The sequence below is a fragment of the Lagopus muta genome, chromosome 9 (assembly GCF_023343835.1).
Source record: "Lagopus muta isolate bLagMut1 chromosome 9, bLagMut1 primary, whole genome shotgun sequence".
Lineage (NCBI taxonomy): Eukaryota > Metazoa > Chordata > Aves > Galliformes > Phasianidae > Lagopus > Lagopus muta.
The window spans coordinates 10,734,740-10,754,728 of record NC_064441.1 but is presented as its reverse complement, the minus strand read 5'-3'; the positions used below and the strand labels follow the sequence as shown (position 1 = coordinate 10,754,728).

Genomic DNA, 19,989 nt, shown 5'->3' with positions numbered 1-19,989 from the left:
TGCAGAAGGGCAGGTCCTCTCTTTAAACTTTGGAGAAGTGCTGTATAGGCATCCCCAATTCTCCCAATTCCCTCAGAATGACAAAGCCTGTTCTGTCCATCTTAAGACACTGTTTGAAGTCAGACTGTATTTGTCTGTTCATCAATGAAAAAAATTCTGCACTGAATTGCTATCAAACTGAGCTCACAGCCATTGCCTATTTTCCCTCACTTGCCTCATTTCCTTCAGTTCAGCACTGTGTATCCTTTTATTTCCTGCTTACATAGGGTCTGCCTGCCATACATGAGTAATACAAACAATAAAAACAGCAAAATTTACAACTGAGTTGCTGAGATATCCAAAGCTGCTCCAATGTATTTTCTGATAATGAATCTGATGTCTTAGTAGAGCTTTTATTACCCCAGCCAGGATACTGAAAATACAAAATAGTTGTATCAAAGCATCTTTATACTACAACAAAGTCAGTTCTGAGATGGTTTCCCTGCCACGCTCATGCCCATAAGCATGTTTGACTGCACACAATCAGCTTATCTCCTTTGTGAAACTACATAGACACAGAGGCACGTTCCTAAATGTGGGCATTATGCTGTGGGACAGGATGTCACCGATTCATTCTCTCATGCCACCATGAAAAGTTGGTGGTGGACAAGGCTGTCCCTTCCCTTCCAGAAAACATCAGGAGAGTGACAAGCTCCTTCTTCTCTTCCTGATGTTCTTGACTGCTTTTGCAGCAGTTATTGAAGTCAGTGGGAACTCCAGATACTAGTCAGAGGGGTAGGAGTATGTCTGGGGGGGAGTCCCTGACTCTCAGCATTGCCTGCTGAGCTGCCCCTGGAGGAGAGCAGACCTGGGCCAATCCACTGCAGACCTGCCAGAGGAAGATTTTCCCATGCTAATGCCAAGTGACTTTAGCTGAGGATTTTATCAACCAAGGCATTCAGTTATATTTTAGTACTGCAGAGCAGTGTGGGGGGGAACCAACAGAAAAAAAAAACAACAGCATAATTAAAAGGAACACCTCTGTGAAATTTGTTGTGCAAATCAACCTGCAGAAGGCAGCAATATAATCCTTTTTTTTTTTTTTTTTTTTTTTTTTTTTTTAGTGTTATTGTAACATATTGCCTATAAGGAATAACATGTATCAGCTTCAAAGTAACTAAGATACACACACTGAAAGCTAAGTGGAGTGAATGGGGAGAGACGGAGATAAAACAAGCTGCTCTCCAGATATTATTCAGAAAATTAAAGTGAGTGGATGGAAGATATACATCACAAAAATAATCTATTACTGTCTATGTACTAGAGCAGAACTTTCACCCTTTTAAACTCTCATTAAAATGCAGCTATTTTTGTTTCAAAGGATTAATATGTTGGCTCTAAAGAGAGGGAAAATGTGATTCGTGGTGTGCTTGGAATTAGATATTTTTAATTGAAAATAACCGTAGGCACTTACACAGTGCTTTTCACTCCAAATCTCAAAACTTATTTATTTATTTATTCATTTATTTTTAACTGAAATTCATTCATGTAAAACAGCTGCTGAAGGATTGTGTGCAGCAAAATCTCACAGAGTACTGTGGGAGCTCTGGTATACCTACAGCTAGGCAAGCCTCAGCTATGGACAGAGGTCTTTTGAAAATGTGAGGTCTCACTGTCACATAGGAACAAAATACCTGCCTGTAAGGATAAAAGGAAATGACTTCCAAAGGTTGGGCTACAGCTGAATGAATGTTTATACGGCTGAAACAAGCCCTCTGGAAAAAACACAGTGGTGCAGTCTGACTTCTGTCTCTGGGAAAATATTCACTGTGAAATGAGGGTCTCATACCCATTGGTGAACAAAATGAGCATAGAGAAGAAATTGTCAATGGTGTTTGTTGACCACAGTAGCCTGTATGATGCTCTGAATCCTCCAATTTATCAGAGGGATGTGGAGAGGTTGGGGGAATTCAGAGCATCTCAGTGTCCTCTGCAGTCAGCAGCCACAGCAAAGTCCCCAAAGAACATTATTGAAAGCTCAGAGGTAGGCAGACTGTTTATGGAATTAAGGTCAGCAACACTCAATTCCCCTGCATCGCAAATAATGTCTGTGCTTGGCCGAGGGAAAATGGAGGCACACACAGTGTAATGGCTTGCCTCAGGTCACAGAAAAATTTAGTCCAGAGCAAGATGAAAAACCTTCCGTCATGTCCTTTCCCCCACCCCAATGACAAATGAAGGAGCACTGTTCATGAGTTATGGTAATTTCATAAAGCACAAAGCAAAAGTCTTCAAAATTAATTAAAGCAGAAACAGCTCAGAGAGGGCTTCTTGCATCTTCCTTGGTCTCTGGAGTATTACAATGGCATCTTGTAGTGGTGCTGTGAGGATTTACAGTTTACTTATACAGTACTGCCACTGACGTGTTGAAGATTTAGCTTTGTAAGCTGTTTGTTTCTGAACTCATTGTGACCTACTTTAAGTTTGTTGCTAAGTGGCTGAGATTTAGACTGGCTGGGACACTGATGTAGTCAAATTCACACTTTAGAGGAAAGTAAGTCATTGGGATCAATGCTAGGCCAGGAAATTTTGCAGTGTGCCACCGGATAAAATGAATCACTCTGGAATAAAGTTGAGGAGGGCACTATGCATTGAGAGGAAGAATCTGCTTGAAGTGGAGAGAGCAGAAAGCTATTTTTCACATGGCTAATCGATGTGGTAATTCCAGCAGGAAGTCTTGTGACTGATGAGTGCATCTAATACCTCCAAAACTCTCCTGGGAATCAGAGATGGTGATCATTGATAAGCCATTTCTGCAGGCTTCTGCTGTTCTTTAATGCAAAGGATGGCTTTTCACTGCCCTTCAAGCTTCTAATGACCTTCTCGTATCATCTGCTTGAGCCTACATCTACAGCTCCCACAAATAGAGATGGCTTCCTTTCACACTGTGTCTGGAGGGCTGATAATTAGACAGGGAAAGATATAGATCCAAAAATCAGAGAAGACAACTAGACCTAAAAGGAAGTATTCTGTACCCAGCTTTGTCTCTGGCTTCTCAGAGGAAAAGCAAGCTGTAAGCTGGATGTGAACAGGCTAGTGACATTAAAACTCTTGGCTTTGGAGAGGCCTGTGACTGAGAAATGCCATCCAGAAGAAGCTGTTGTTCTCACTTCATTCTGAACAGCTGTTAACCTCAAAGATTTGTAGAATGGAGCAGGCTGGAGGGAAAACCATTAGGATGGGCAGAGGGCACTACCTGGAGTGGGCTTCTCACAGAATCATAGAATTAAAGGTCTGTGGACAAATCCCTCATACCAGAAACCCAAGGAAGTCAATGGAATAGCTCTCATTGTTGTCAGCAAGGTCAGAATTTCACAGAGGCCTGACCCTTGACTTTATGCAGGTGGTGGCCTCATGAGGAGAGCTCCCACAAACCACAGCAGAGGAGTGATTTTTGTCTCTAAGTTCTTTCATGTGCCACCATGGCTTTTATGACGCTGCCTTCTCTCATATGTGTGACCTCTTCCAAAGGCTCTGCAGTGAGTTCCCTGCAGGGGCCATTAGTGCCTCTCATGGGGCAGCAAACACAGCAAAAAGGGACAAAGAAACATTTGGGTTTCTCAGGAGCTCAGTTCAACACATTAGTAAAACCACTGCTGCTTCCTGGACAAGACACAGGTGGGCATGGAGCAAAGCTGGTCCTCAGAAGGATTTTCAAGCACATGATTGGAAAAAAATAGTCATGTTTTTTCAATTAGCACTTTGTGAGTGTCCAGAAATGCCGTGATCCTCAGAGCTCTGAGTTCACTGCATTACAGAGCCTCCATGTGTTAATGCAGTGCTGCTGCGTGCAGCACCTCACAAAGTACAAATCCCTGCCAGCACAGAGAAAAGAAGTGACAAAATCTCTGTGGCTGTTTGTGAAGGTGGAGTTTAATGTCCCACAGAAAAATCACAAACAGCCCATCTAATCCTTGTCTTTTGTTGTGTCCCAAAATTAAGTAAATTTCCCATGGAAATGAAAGGAAATTCTATCTGAATAAGCATCCAGCACTTACTGGCTTTACTTTGCTTAAGTAACCAAGGAGAATTTAAACTGATCATTTATTTTGCCAAGGAAAAATCCCATGAACTGTAATAGAGGACACCCTGAAAGGCTTTTATCTCAATTACTGCAGAAAATTACAGAGAATTAGATCCTTTCTAATGGTTTTCTGAATCATCCTTTGGGATTTGATTGCGGGAATGTAATTCACTATTGAATTGTATAGACCAGTGGAAAAACAATGCCCATAGAAAAGTGTTCACTATCTATTAATGTCTATAGGGCTTCTCTATAAAGGGTTTCTAAGAGTCTTTATTTACAAGTACTTACAAGGTTCTATTTATGTTGTACACCTCTGCTTATAATGCACACTCATTAGGGTAAGAAAAGCAAGAATAGACAACAGAGACCGATGCCCTTGTTTATAGGAAAAAAAGACTGAAATCACGAGAGACCATCCTTACAATCCCATGAAAATGCATCACACATGGCAAAAAAGAAAGAAAAAAGCTGAGGTTTTGATCCTGCTTGGAGTTCCTACTGGCAGACCCTTGCTCCTACCTAAACTCCCCAGCTCTGGGGAGGTGCAGAGAGCTTTACTTTGGATTACAGCTTTATGGACTAATGCTGTCTGTCGATTACAGTGTTTGATATTCTGGAAGCTTACATGCAAGAAGTAGTGACTGCATGTGTCATAGAGCAGTTACTGATCAATTCCTTATTTATTTCCTTTGGCTGAGCAACACATTCCCTTAGCTTCCATTACAGATCCCTCCTGAGCGGACTGCTTCTTTCTTCCCTAATAGTCATCACAGAATCGGGACAATTGAACTCTGCTCTGCACCCTCACTCCCACCATTCTGACAACAACAGTACCATGTGAGGTAAGCTGGGTGTTTAATGGCTCTCCTTTTTGTGATGGAAGTCCTTGCAATTCCTCCTGACTCTGAGCACCCTTTGCTGAGGGTGCTCATGGCACTCAGGCCTTCAGGTCATCTCCTGAAGTTACAGTCTCCTTAATGACATCAGTACTGCAGGGGATGGAGCTTCTGATGTGGAGATGGTTTGCGTGTCACTTCTTCAGCAAGGAAGTGACAGTGACAGGAATGCTGTGCCCAGAACCGAGCCCTGGAGCAAAGCTGTCTCCAGTGGCATCTGTTTTGCTTAAGCTGTTCTTTCGTTTCTTCCTTCTTTCTTTTTTATTTTATTTTTTTTTATCCTGGGGGATTCTTGCATTCAAAGCATGATGGAGTGCTTTGGATGGTGGTCATGGATTTGGTGTATTTAGGAGTGATGCTGATCTCCTCTTCCAAACTCACTAGTCAAGAGACTTACTGTAGTGCAATATCTGCTTTGGGACTTTTCCATTTCTGGTGAGCATTTCTGTTCTCTTTTCTGCTTATGCCAACTGCTTTTGCTCCGTTGCTATGAGTATGATCCCCAAAGGAAAAGTCCTTGCTGATTGCAGTTGTAAGCTTTTCAACTGATTTGTTATTCTACCACTTGATGGGGACATGCTGAACGGTGCCTGACACCAGTGCTGTGCTACAGTTCCCCTGAGCTTTAGCAGTGCAGCTAAGGCTGTCAGATGCGAGTGTTTGCAGAGCTGGAACAACAGAAGTCATAGCAAATGTCCAGACATTCATCCTCATTCACCTCTTATGAGTTTACAGCAAGAACTTGCTGTGAGATAGGAAAGAAAGGAGACAGCAACAACATCAGGATTTGCCTGCGACTGCCAAACAGCCAGGGATGGAAAGCGAAATGCAGTGACTTAATGTGATTTTGTTCTCAGGAGACAACACGCAAAGCTTTCAGAACAAGGGCCAGAGAGAGATTCTACCAAAGGATATACATTTATTTCTGTGTTTTTCTTTTTTTCTGAGGGTAATTCAACTAGGAAAATGTTACAGAGGTTTTTTAAGGGGCAGATACTCTGACATTACCCACTGAAAGTCCACGTGACAAAAAATATTTGATAATCTCAGACCAAAGGATGTTTTTCATTTCTAAGGTATCCATATATATTTCAGGTATTCATATGCCCACTGCTACCACATAACATTTAGCATACATTTATCAACATTTAGCAACATAAATGAAGATCATTCCAGCAAGCAGAAAATAGCATGTCCAGTACTCAGACTAGACAAGAAATTATTTCAGATATCTGGGTTACAAGTTGAACTAAAATTGGCAAAACCCATTCGCACATGTTCTAGTCCTGTCCAGGTCCTGTCTCACTGATATCTTTCTGTTGTGAAAAGCATCAGACCCTTGATTTTCCTTAACTTTGCTTTCCTCCTCCCATTTTTTTTTTCATTTCCCACTGCCTATCTTGGCAGACAGGCAATTCCTGTGTTTGGAAAACAAACTCCTGCCCCTTACCAGCGATCACTAAAGCATTTTATCTGACACATTCTCAGCCTGTCACAAATGTTACAGGAGATTTTTTCACTGTAGATTTCTGTTGCCTTTTGTTTTTCCTCATCTCTGGACTTCCGTTCTTCAGATACATACCTGTCTACCAGCCAGAGCATCTCTGCATATGCAAAAACCAAGCTCTTACAAACATGTCTGCAGTGGCCAGGGAACAGCCCTTTTGTCATCAGATGTGCAATGGTTTTTGGTGCAGTAGGGCATTAATTTTATACTACAGAGCTCAAGCCTCCTGGATTTCATTGTTTTGTTAATGTATTTTAATAGAAACACTCTCCATGCTCTTCATGCTGAAGAAAGGGAAGCTGATAGAGGAATCAGTGGTTTGGCAATCAGTTACAGATTAGGATATCTGGATACAGATTAGGATAACAGGAAGAACATTGTGGAGGAAATCAGAGGAAAGGGACTACTGGCTTTCAATAGTTGTTTTCTCTGCATGGATGCTATTACAGGGAAATGCAACATTTCCTGCAAACCTCCTTTTTTCACTCTGCTTTATGACAATTGGAAGAACTGTGCTCCTGGGATACAGGGAAGCAGCTGGGATTGGAGCCACCACTCAGTGGTCTGGGATTGCTGCTTCACGAGGCTCCAAAGAAGCAGCAGTTATGTCTAAATCACAAGGACAGTTGCTATTTGGCAGTGTCTGCATGAGGAGTGCCATGATGAAATCTGCCCGAGAGCTGCAGAGCAGAACATGGGGTTTAAGTTGCTGCTGGCAGCCTTGTGAGAAACAGGGTGATGTGGGAGAAATGGGGTAATTTTTCTTCTCACTCTGGATCTATCCATCACTGCAAGCACTGTAATTTTTCTAAGCTCCTGGGTAAGAAGAGAGTTGCTGAGTGAGATTTCCAAGTGTACACTGAAATGAAACAGGAGTGCTAATGATCAGTTCTTTGTCATGTTTGTATCTGGTTTCCAGTACAACGAGGCCCTGATTCTTATTTGTGGCTTTTGATACTACTGTAATACGTGTAATTATCTACAAATGAACAACCACAATGAGTGCAGTCAAGCCATACATAATAGATGTGTAAGGGAGCATCTCTTGCTGTTTGTCCCCACCAGAATTCATTTATTATTTACGAAACCAAAACCAAACACCAAATCTGTATCCTCTTCATTTAGGGGGAATGCATATGGATCAGATGTTTCATGCTCTGGCCATATCCTTGTACTGCTCCAGTGCAGCACAACTTCCAGCACTGCTCAGACCTGAATCCAAATTGTGCTACTTGAGATAATCCAAATGTATACACAAACTAATAGCAGAAAATTAATGCTGACAAAGGAAATGAGCAGCAGAAGTACTACTTACAGAGGCCCTGAGCCAACTGACTTAGTGTTTATGAAGTTTATAAGATCAGCTTCGAAGGTGACATTGTGCAAACTAATTATGTTAAATGACATTGAGATAGACAGATGACCAGTGTGTGTCTATATATATACATATGTAAATATGTATATATATATATATATATATATTTTTTTTTTTTTTTTTTTTCAAGATACTGAAAACAGTAAATGATCTGACTGGGACCTTCAAACATTCAGTGTTTGAAATTATTTTAGATTCAGGATTCTGCTTTCCAGAACTCTGCTTCAAAGGCCTTGGTGGATATACGAGCTGCAACGATGCATTTCTAGCTTGGGGTTCACACTAAGCATCTGCTATTCTTTCAGAAAATGCTGTAAGCATCCTGGGTATGGACACTTTGAGGCTGGCTATGACAGATGCAATGCCATTGTTTCAAAAGATTTTAATGAGCACAGCTCCAGTGCCATGTGGATGGCTTGATGCCGAGCTCTGCTGACAGGATGTAGATCACAACTCTTCCCAGGGGGGAGGAATTTATTTTTAATCTGGAAGAAAAGTTTTAGACTGCCAAGAAGGTAACACACCCCTTCTTAAAACTGTCTCAAGACTGTAGTACACTCTCAGTGCTTTTCATCTGTCGTCATCCTCTGCATATGGAAGTTATTCCTGTAAGTCACCTGGATGTTTATTTACAGATACTGAGAAATAGTCTCTGGTGACAGGAGGGAGAACAAGGCAGGTGGAGCTTCATAATCCCTGGGAACATGTGGGACACACCATGTGTTTGGAGAGGGACAAATCTGAGCACAGTCCATGCTATTTTGGCTAACAAACTTTCACAGCTGGTACAACACATCTCACCATGTGGAGAGAGCTCCAGGACGTAAAATGCATGGGCTTCATAGGCCAAAGTGGCACTGACTTTATAAATGGGTTATGGGTATATTATGGGTTATAAAGTGTTTGGAAGTATTCTGCTGGGGCTGCATGAGTCTGTGTTCACTACAGTTCCTCCTAGTCTTTCTACTTTGAGCATGCAGTTTAAATTGCAGAGCTAGGGGAAAGATCATGAACCCAAATTCATTTGAAAGTTTCTCTTTGCCCTGTGTATGCTCTTAACTTGTTTTTTGTTGATCCTTCCGTAGTGTATCCTTTAGACTTTGCCATTTTGAAGATATTTTTAGGGTGTGTGGAGCAGAGGCAAAGTTTCTGCCACAAGAATGAGGGGAAGTCCTGACAAACAGAAGCACAGGGTGAGCACCTTGGGTAAGGTCCTGTCTCTTCTCTTTGAGCCCCACTCCAGAGTGAGCCTAGGGACCAATGGAGGAGGCAAAGACCTGAAGGTGAGCAAAGCAGCTGAAGTACACAAAGCATCACCAGGACAGCAGATTGAAAGTTAGCTCCCGAAAACTGCAAAACCAGGTGTGATGCTTCTCTGGCTCCCTTCTCCCGGGGCTGTCCCAGGTCTGTGGATTCAGGCCACTCAGAAAAAGTGTGAAGGGAGGAGAAAAGGTGCATGGGGGATAGTGTTGGGATGGGGGAGAGATCCCAGACTGAGCTTAGCTATGGGCTGGAAGAGCAAAGCTGGGTGCAGAGCCAGTGAAGAAGATTGATGGGAATGGCACTGCAGGATCTGCAGTCTGCATCTGAGAGAGTCCTTCCCTGTGGATGGCTCACTCCCTGCTCTCTGTCACCCTTCTTACCTGCACAGTCTGTTCTGTGCAACACAAGGCACTAATGGCCCTTGAACAGCTCAGGAGATACTGCAGAAACATGAGGCACAAATTGCAGCCACCAGATTGGAAAAAATGGAGCACTTCAGTCAGTGATTTTGTTCCCGGTGAAACCCCTTGCCACACAAAGCTTTGAGCTGCAGCTGCTTCAGTGCTAAGTACAGAAAGGAAAGATGTTCCCGAGCCTACTTTTAGCCTCAGAAAATCTGGGTACTGTTGAAGTGAGGGATGAATCTAGCTCAGTCTGCGTCATGCCATAATTACCAGCTGCAGTGAAATACCCTCAGATGATTTCTCTGAGGCTCCATCTTATTTCTGGATCTTGTTCCAGTTAATTCCCCCTACCAGTTTTCAGGACCTCAATGAGATGCTCAAGGGTTGGTCCCTGGCTGACTGGTTGTTCTGCCTTGGTACCCCAGGCTGGTTGCTCTTCATAGCTACTGCAGACTTATGTCCCACTCTTAAGATGGTGATATTAATGCTCACTTGCAGTCCAGCAGTTTTTTGAGAGAGCCTATTCAAGCGTGGGAAGCATTTTGAGGTCTCAGGTCATGCAACAGAAGTGAGATCAGTTATTTCTTCCCTTCTGATTCATTTCTCTTTGGCCCATTCTATTGCTAAGTGCTGGAAGCAGCACTGGACTGAGAAGAGGATATCTGTTCTGTGGGAGAAAAAAAAAAGGGTACTTTGAAGGAAAGAGAAGGAGCATAGGAGAAAGAAGAGGTACATCTGAGAGGGAAGGCACAGCTTTCAGTGCAGGAAGGCATGGTGTAGTTGGTAGGGTACTCAGACCCTACCCCAAAGAAGGTGAATATCCATATTGGGAAGTTTTGTGCCTGGTGGTGTAGAGGGGCCACAGATTCTTCCTAGGCCACAAGTGATGTTCACAGGAAGAACTCTGAGGATGCTGAAACATTTCCACAGGAAGTTCCATTTCAGAAAGAAAAAAGATTTGGTAGAAAAGCTCCCAGCCAGCCGTATTTGCAATCTCATTCTCATTTATTTGCTCAAATAATCCCCAGTGCTTGATTTATGTAAGATTTGTATTCACTGTGTATTTATTCAGAGATCTTAAATTGTACCGATGTGCTGAGATAGAATTGCAAGCTGATGCAGTTACAAGGGTATTAACAAGCATATGACAGTGTGGTGCATTCCCCTTGCCACTGAGGCACCTAAGTCCATCAAAGGTTTCCATAGAAGACAGTAAGAAGGCTCCTTGTATTGTAAGCACAATGTTTTTCATGAAGGAAAATTTCAGTTAGCAGTGAGGTAGGGACAGAGGTGTGCAGCACTTATCAGAGACACTTGGAGAGAATGAAAACTGCTCGCTCACTGCTGCTCTTGGTGAACGTTTGAGCTCAACCACTAAATGAAGTGCATGCTTTGGGTCCCTGCAACAAACACCAGATGAGCAAGAAACCTGGAGCAGCTGACACCCTTGGGTAATGGAAACCTCCTGGAAACGTGAAGGTGCCAATAATTCCAAGCAGGGGGGCCATTAAAAAAAGTAAAGAAATTTAGATCTCCAGTGCTTCCAGCATCCATTATTTCTGAAGCACTTGCTGCTTTCTGTAAATTCAAGGAAAGCTAGCCACAAAGCTGCTGGCAAATGGGATTGGGTCATTTTAAATGAAGAGGGGGAAAAAAGAGAATGGAAGTATGTCTGACCTTGATGTAGGTGGCAAGCCTCTCTGATCATTTGGATGTTGCCCACTGAAAGGCAACATCTGAGACAAAATGCTCATGAAGAAACTACTGGAAGTTCCAGTATGGAAATACAATGCAGTAACTAATATGTGACAGTAGGAGGAAGACGTCTTGTTCTCAGAGCCTGTGGACAACATCAGCTTCAAAGAGATGAGGCAGGAGAGCTGGCACTGGAAAGTGTAGCTTCTATCAACATGTCCAGCTTCTTTGCCAAGTGGTGTCAGTGTTGTAGCAGCTAGAGGATTGCACTACAAGAAACTGGAACAAGGGTACCCACATAGCTATAAATGTTTGTAGCAGCACATGGGACTTGGAGATGTTCAAGGATGGGCAGGGCAAAATTGAAGGTCTTAGTGTGGTTTAGGGTTCGGGAGTTAACATGACTTCTGTGCGTGCTGATGATGGGGAGAGGTGTTATCACCAGAGGGAGCTGTCTGCCAGCGCGACATTGTCACCCCAGACAAAAACACTGCAGAGCCGTGGCAAATGGGCTTCCAAAACATGAGGGGGGGAATCGAGATGTCCTGAGCACTCAGCCAGTGGCTGCAGGCTGGTAGCATTGAGGTTAGCAGAGCTCACCTTGCAGGGCAGGCCGTCACCATAGAGCACTGCTGATGGCTGCTTTGCCTTTTGGACCCCGTTGCGTTAATGCTAGCAGTGGATTGGTTTTATCTGTGGGCTTTGCTGGGGAAGGTGCTGGCCAAGGCTCATGTGACAGCGCAGCTGATCACCAAAGGCTCAGATGGTGAACGAAGGCGACGTGTGTCAGAGTGGGCTACGACCAGCTCTGAGCACAATAGGGCCTCAGTACCCAGCAGAGGGCATGTGCCTGCACACAGGCGCTCCTACCTTTACCTTGGGGACATCATTTCCTAGATAATGAGTGCATCACTGCCTGAGAAGCTGTGAGCAGGGGCAAGACAAAGCTACAGGCATTGCCTGTCGTCCTTTGGAAAGGCAGTGGTTTCTGTTACAGGGTCCAGATCTACTCTTGATTTTCATTCTTGTTTCAGAGGAGATCCTACTGCAAGAGGTGCTGAGTCCACTCCCGATCAAGACGAGCAGTCCAGTAGAACCAGGCCACTTCCCTGTGCACAGCCTTGCATGCTTACATCTGCATTCACCATGCATCATGGAAACCAGCCTGTGAATGCTTCTCACCAGGCTTAGTTCCACCTTCCTGTTTTTTCTGTGAATGCTTCAATCCTTAATTTGGTAGAAGCGTTTCACTTTCGATCGGGACTGAGCTGAAAGCTTTGTTTTCTGCCAAGAAACTTCAGAGGACAGTACTTATTGAAGCAGTTTGCATCAGTGCCACAGCATCTGGATTGCCCTGTGGAAGGCTAGCAATGTATCTTATGCTTCCTGAGCTGGAAGAGAGTCTTTCCAGTGGATGCGCTAAGGTAAATAATGGATCATGCTATGTATGCTCAGTGATGGGACAGTGCACAGAAAAGCAGGCTAAAGGGAGAGAAACACTTCAGGCTGAAAAGTTATTAGGCATTAAAAACACATACTGAAGAAAAGCATGCTGCCTTGACAATGGGAGAATGGGTGGGGATAGGAAGACTGGGCTCCTTGACAGGGACCTGTAGGTCTTCTGATACCCCACCTCCCCTCCTCCTCTTTGTGTAGCTTTCAGGGTTGGGCACCAGAGCAGCAGTGAGGTCACTTTGTCTTGGTTGCTACCCCTGAACATACAGTAATATTATCTCATTTATATATATGTATGAGTGTATACATATATATTTGTGCATGTGCATATATATGTACACATCTTACAAAGCCAAAAAGAGAACAAAAGCAGAATGCCTCCGGGAGCATGCGGGAAGAGCAGAGTTGCAAGCCAGTTATTAATCCACTCGCAGGACACGGCTTTTGTTGAAGTTTACAGTGAAATTTAAATTAAAAAAAATAATAATAAAAAAAAAAAATGAAAGAAAAAAAAAGAAAAGAAAGAAGGCGTTCATCCTTCGCCGGAGCTGCGCCCGCAGCCTCCGCACCCGCCCCGCCGTGACGCCGCGGAGCAGCGAGCCCCCCCGGCAGCAGGCGGCCCCGCGCCGCCCGGCCCGGCCCCCAGCGCGGCGGCGGGCGGCTCCGCGGTGCCGCGGGCGGGGGCGCAGCAGCGCTGCCGCTTGTTGATCGCGGCGCCCGGCGCCCTCCGCGCCTCCCGGGCCCCGCAGGCAGCCCCGCGCCCGGGCTTGCCGCTGCGCTGCGGCTTGCGTTCTTCCATTGCAACATTGCTTTTTTTTTTTTTTAATTTATTTCCTTCTCTCTCTTTTTTTTTTTTTTTTTTTTTTTTTTTTTTTTTTTTTGCATGAAGATGGCGGCGCCTCTCGCCAGCAAAGCAGGGTCCGCCGGCACCAACAGCAAGCCTCCTTTCCCGGAGCTGGATTTCCGATCGGGAGCCAGGGTGGAGGAATTGAATAAACTCATCCAGGAATTCACCAAGCACGATCAGAGGGAGTACGACGATCAGCGAGCCCTGGAGATCCACACGGCGAAAGACTTCATCTTCTCCATGCTGGGTAGGGCAGGGACCGCGCGGGGCGGGGGCGATGCCGGCGGGACCTCGGCGCTGGGCTCCGGGCGGTGAGGCACCGCGGAGCGTGTCCCTGCCGCGGGGGCTCCGAGGGCCGCAGAGAGCGCCTCACCTCCGGGACGCCGTTTCTCCCCGCCCGCTCACCTACCCTTTAACAGCGGTGTATTTATAAGCGGAGAGGAAAGGCTGGGTCGCAGAGCCGGCTGGTGTTGGAGAATCACGGCGAGCCCGCAGGGCTAGGGACGAAGCGAGCCCGAGCCTTTATTGTTTTTACCCCAACTATTAAGGATGTCGGAAACGCAGATTTATTTAACGTGTTTATTTTTTAGGGGGTTATTAGACCGCTGCTTGTAGAGGAGCATCCTCTCAACTGCGTTTCTTGCTTGGGTTGCAAAACTTGCTGTGAGTGGAGCGAGTTGGATTTGGCTGAGAGTCCTCATCTGCGTGAAACTTTGCATCGCAGGCAGGGATCCTTAAAGAGGGGAGAAAAGGTGCTGGCCCTTGCAGGAACCACCTGGGCTCTGGCATGACTAAGGCTTATTAAGATCAGCAGAGGGATGACTAACAACTCTGATTCTCTAGGTGTTAATTTCCTGAAAAATATTTACCTTATTTTGACTAAGAAATCACTCATGTGAATGAGAGCCCTTGGGGTACAAAAGGATGCTCTGTTATGCGCAGGCTGGACTTTAAATCGGTCTGCCAGATGTGTCTCAGTATCCCAAACATTTCTGTGTATAAAATAAGAACGTGGTTAATTGGCAGGTGTGGGCAGGGAGTGGTTCTTTGTGGCTCAGAGGTACCCACAGACCCTTGAAGCCTGATGTCTGCAGTGAATAACCTGCATCACTTTTCTCATTCGGAAGCACAGAGCTTCCTATAATAATTGCTATTATCCTGCAATAATAATTATTTTCTGTATCATGGGGGTATCCCATCCCAGAAATAGACACTTTCTCGGTAGCCATGAGCATATCCATGTTCATTAAGTGAGCATCTACCCATCCAGCTGGTTATCTGGTAAGGTGCTCAGGTAGTTGCCTGCTTTGGGATTTGCACAACTTTGTGTATGTACTGCTTCTTCACCAAGGGTTGGACAGGATACAACAGACTAAATTTAGCTTGAGAACAAGGACAACAAGTTGAAAAGTCAGTAGCATGTGTATTTATAGTTGCTGTTATAAATATTTTTCCCTTCCTGCTTTAAAAAAGCTATGTGGTGAAGCACTGGTTGCAACAAAGTCCATAGGATGTTTTGTAGTGAAAACCCCATTCAGTAGAGGTCATCCACTATTATAATCTGATACATTTTTCAATCAGGGTTTTAAATAACTGGCTGAGGAAGCAGGTCTGGACAAGATGAAGCGAAGGACAGAGAGCTGTGAGAACAGCAGTTCTCAGTGTGTGGCTGGTAGGTAGTGAAGGCTTTATGTGGTCCTGCTAAAGCACTGCTTGTCTTTGCAGGGGTCAGAGACCACAGCATGTTTTCCTGTCTCACTGGCAGGAAAAGGTAATAAAAGAAAGACAGAACAGGTTGTAGTGTACCTTGCATTTCTGCAAGTGCACTCTGAGGTCTTGCTATCGTGAAAACAGAGAGCCTTACTCTGTTACAAATAACATAAATTAATGTGGCTGTTCATTAATGTTACTGGGGGGAGATGAGCATTTAGTTTTAAGTGTCTGGACTAAAACTGGGTTTAAGCAGTAGCTATATTTCTGTCCAAGTTACGTCTCACAGTTAGCAATGCAACTTGCTTCTGAGAAAAAGGCAAGAGCTCAGAACCAAGCCCAGGACAGAAATGGAGATGGGGTGTCTGACTTGTCTGCTTTAGACACAGAAGCTGCGCTTGTAGATCAGACTCTTTTTAGCCAGAGAGGCTCTAAAATAAAAAATGATTGAACTTATTAATAAATAACTCTTTCCCCTGTGCCTGATCCCTCCCATACGTACTGCTCTTATCTCATCGGGCAATGATGGGAAAATTAAACGTAGCTTTCCTGATTTAATTACACTGGTGCATAATTTGTGGATGAATGATAGGCGAGAAGACTTTGCACAGATTCTCTGATGTTTGCACTCTGTGTCTTGCCCTCTAGCTCAGACATTTGCTTTCTTTTTATATTAACTATATTTTTCTGTCTTACGCTGGCTCTTTGTGACAGAACTATAGGAGATCTCAAGAACTGTGCTATGATAAAATTAGGGAGGGGTGCTGCTTGCCATACCTTCATCCAAAATCTTGTGCCCCACATATCAGAATAGGGCTGTATATGACCTAGCTATCTGGTGAGGGAATTATTTTCTGAATGCAGGCAATTCCTGGGCATCCCATACTTAATCACTGAGACCATATGGTCTTTCTGACACCCTCCACTGAAACAACAGGTGTCTTTTGGTGTCAGTGCTAGGTGACTTCCCTTGCACATGCTGAGCTGTGCCTGGTAATTGCCTTCTCAGCACAGGTATGACTGAGCCTCAAAGGGGAAGGCTGTATTAAACGAGGAAAGGAGTGGAGGAAAGAGAGCCTTGTGTTCTGCACGATGGGCTGGGATTGATGGGGAGACTGAGTCTCTGTCTGCCAGTCGTGAAAGGCGCTCGTCACTTATTCTGACTGTGGCTGCTTTTTCTGTGCTTAAGGAGTGATAAAGGAGTATTTTTATCGCACAATGATGTTGCTACCAATGATATTTGGATTTGTAAAGCATTTGCTGCAATTGTGATGAGTGGTGCATAGTACTGATATTGCAAAACCTTATAGAGGTGCCTGATCTTGAGAGCATTGTTCCTGCAGTACAAGTACTCCTGGAATCTTATTTAATAAAGAATACCTTTCTGTTCAGCACCTTAAAAAAAAAAAAGTGTTGTAAAGCACAGATGTTCCAGGCTTTAAAAAAAAGAAGGAAAAAAAAAAGAAAAGAAACATTATGCTCTTGGGAACAAGAACATTGCATATTAAACAGCGTCTTGATATTTCCAGTGCTATTGCTGCCTCACAGCCGCTCACATTATTAGAGGTATTGACTCTTACATTTTACTTCTTAACGAGAGGAGCTGAGAAGAGTAGAGTGAGGGGGTATGGATAGATACAGACCACACAGAGCTGTTTCTTCTACTAAGGGCACACAGCGGTGTTCAGTTGCCTAGAACAGTTCTCCAGCCCTTTGTGCTGGTGTTTTATTTCCTACCATGAGACGACAACTCCTCTGTGGTGTCAGAACAGGGATGTTCAGGGAGCTTCGTGCCCTTCTCTTTCCTCTCAATGCCCTCTGTTCCTCAAGCCAGGGAAAAGACAGGTTCAAGCTGGCACAAATTGGCGTTTCTTTTTGAAGGCCCCTGGTGTATCTTTCTGTCATTTCAGTGGTTGCACACTACTTCTGTGGGACCAAAGCTGCCCACCCCATAACAGCTCTCAGCTGCGGGCTGGCAGCCCGCTGCCACTTGGAGCTGTTGACAGGATAGAGAGTGAGCTCCCATCAGCACCTGATAGAGGAGAGTGGTGAGCCTGCTGAGAGTATTTCCTGGCTCCCCGCTCTATGATTCTCCTTTTCAGTGGTGTCTTCTACAAGAGAGGTATTTCATGGCCTCTGTGGTACTGGAGGTCCGTGTATCAGAACAACATTGATAGTGTGACTGTGTCGCAGCAGTTTTTGGGACATGTTTTTTTCCCTTTGCCCTCCTGGTATAACTTGATGGTGAAACCTCCTATTGTAGACTAGATTTCATGCACTGTTGGAATTGTAGACCTGCTTGTCTATGATAAATCAGAGAAATTCTCTGGTTTCTTTTGTGGCACTGAGCTGATGAAACAGCAACAAGATTGAAACGATCTCTCTAGGGTTAAGTCTTTTGTGTGTGCACACCTTTTCTCAAGAGAGGCCAATCGTTATAGGAGCACACTGCACACTGAGGGCTATGTTAATAATGGCTCCCTGCTGGCATTCCCTGTGCTGCTGAATGCATAATGCACAGCTGTTAAAAACAGCCATACTGTATTGCAGATTTCATTTCTGGCTTCTGTTCGGTTCCCTCTCCCTGCAGATCACGTTTCTGCACTTGTATTTGAGGCTGTATTTTCTTTATTTTTTAAGGGACAGGGTGCTATGCTGGCAATGTGACCCTCATGAGGTATCAATGTCTTCTGTTTGTCTATAACTATCAGAAGTCAACCAATTTCACCTAAGTTGAATTCTTTCTGTTACTAGTTAAAAAGAATCCATAGAATCATAAAGGTTGGAAAAGACTTCTAAGATCATCTAGTCCAACCGTCCACCTACCACCAACACTGCCCACTTAACCAAGTCCCTAAGTACCACATCCCCATGGTTCTTGACCACCTCCAGAGTCAGTGACTCCCCACCTCCCTGGGCAGCCTGTGCCAGTGCATTGCCACTCTTTCTGAGAAGAAATTCTTCCTAATATCCAATCTGAACCTCCCCTGGCACAACTTAGGGCTATTCCCTCTTGTCCTATTGCTGTCACCTGTGAGAAGAAGCTAATCCCCACCTCACCACAACTTCCTGTCAGAAAGTTGTAGAAAGCAATAAGGTCTCCTCTGCGCCTCCTCTTCTCCAGGCTGAATAATCTCAGTTCCCTCAGTTGCTCCCCATTTTGTTCCAGACCTTCACAGCTCTGTTGCCCCTCTCTGGGCACACTCCAGAGCCTCAATGTCTTATTTGTAGTGAGGGCCTATAACCCCTCTGTCTCTTTGTTCAAATGGGTTGCTCCCTGTGCGCAGTGAAAATAGCTTGAAAATGTTTCTCTTAATTTGTTTTAAGATGCTGGTAATTCACTTGCTCGACTACTGTTTTGAAACATTAGGCTGTGATGCAAAGTATTTAGTGCAATAGCAAGGAACATGTCCTAAGGGCACAAATTCTCATGGCAGGCTTGTCAGACTGCCCACCGCCTGTTCCTTCAGTCTGTGGAAATATTTGTAAAAGATTTGGGTGAATGCTTGCCAAGCCCAATTATGCAATTATGCTTTAAGGGCAATTTTATAATTATAGTGGAGGATGGTAACCAGGATACGTGAGTTGTTGGGTTTTTGACTTTTCCTTTTTTATTCCACATGACTTTGCATGAATTCTAGTTAGAAACCAGTTGTTCAACTTTCTTGTAGGCAGCTGACTGTAGGTGAAGCTAAATAAAAGCATGTACAACACTGCTCAGGAAGGCTGGGGGACATGTTTTATTTTAGCTTTGGTGATTTAAATGACAGATGTGTACTTGGGGACCCAGAGCAGCCTATAGAAAGAATCCAGTCTAGGGGAGACTCAAGATTAATCAATCCTCAGTCCTGCCTGGGCTTCTTGAAGGGAATCTCAACACTATGCAAGTTTTTTTTGATAGCTCCCACCTCCAGTCAATGGGACTTCACTTGCCAGGGCTGCTTCAGCACGAACAGTGCCTGGTGACAATGGAATGTCTGCATGAAACCCTGTGTTGGCAGCTACAGGTTTGGGCATGAATTTCTCAGCTCTCTTTGAGACTAAGTTATATGCCACTAAGTCCATTAAGTATTTCTAGGTGATGGTAGTGTATGAATCTAATGCTTGGGTTGTGTGGGTGCTAACTTGGGAAAAAAGAGCTGTAGCTTATTTGCTACAGTGAAGTTTAAGAACTAAATACATTTTACAATATGAGCTGGATTTTTCTTAGCAGCCCAGAGTTGGGATGGATGAAGTTTTAGACATAAGGAAGAACTATTTCTCTCAGAGAGTGGTCAGGCACTGGAATGGCTGCACAGAGAGGTGGTGGAGTCGCCGTCCCTGGCAGTGTTCAAGAGGCATCTGGATGACGTGCTGCGTGATATGGTTTAGTGCTGGTGGTGGCAATGGTGATGAGGAGATGGTTGGACTAGAAGATCTTATAGGTCATTTCCAACCTTGTGATTCTATGATTCTATGACTCTAAGTTCCTTATTCTTAAATAAACTCATTATTTCTGTTCATCTTTTTTTGATGTAGTAGAAATGCTAAGTCATGACTTGAATCAGTGATTGAGCACCTGGTGGGAAGGCAGGCCCAACCCAGGGAGCTCAAGTGCATGCAATGTACCTTCCCAGACCTCATTTAAGGACTGGCAGTGGAGGCAAGGGGATCTCATTGGAGATCTCTGTCTACCTGAGGGCCTTATATGCCTTCTGAAGTTAAGCAGCTTCTTTTCCTTGTTTCTGTACCACTCCTGTTGTATCTGAGTAAATTGTCACTCACTGCAACT

The 19,989-nt window shown here is 44.3% G+C and overlaps 1 protein-coding gene across 2 annotated transcripts in view; it reads left to right on the top strand.

Annotated features, from left to right (window-relative positions):
* Positions 1–13,351: 13,351 nt before the first annotated feature.
* The window catches only part of MB21D2 (Mab-21 domain containing 2), a 52,655-nt gene continuing 46,017 nt past the window's right edge, over positions 13,352–19,989 (top strand). For both annotated transcript variants that reach the window (XR_007378901.1, XM_048955179.1), the window contains exon 1: positions 13,352–13,755. Coding sequence is in view for 1 of the 2 variants with exons in the window: in XM_048955179.1 (XP_048811136.1) it covers positions 13,545–13,755 (211 nt within the window). In the remaining variant the exon portion in view is untranslated. The remainder of the gene's footprint in view (positions 13,756–19,989) is intronic.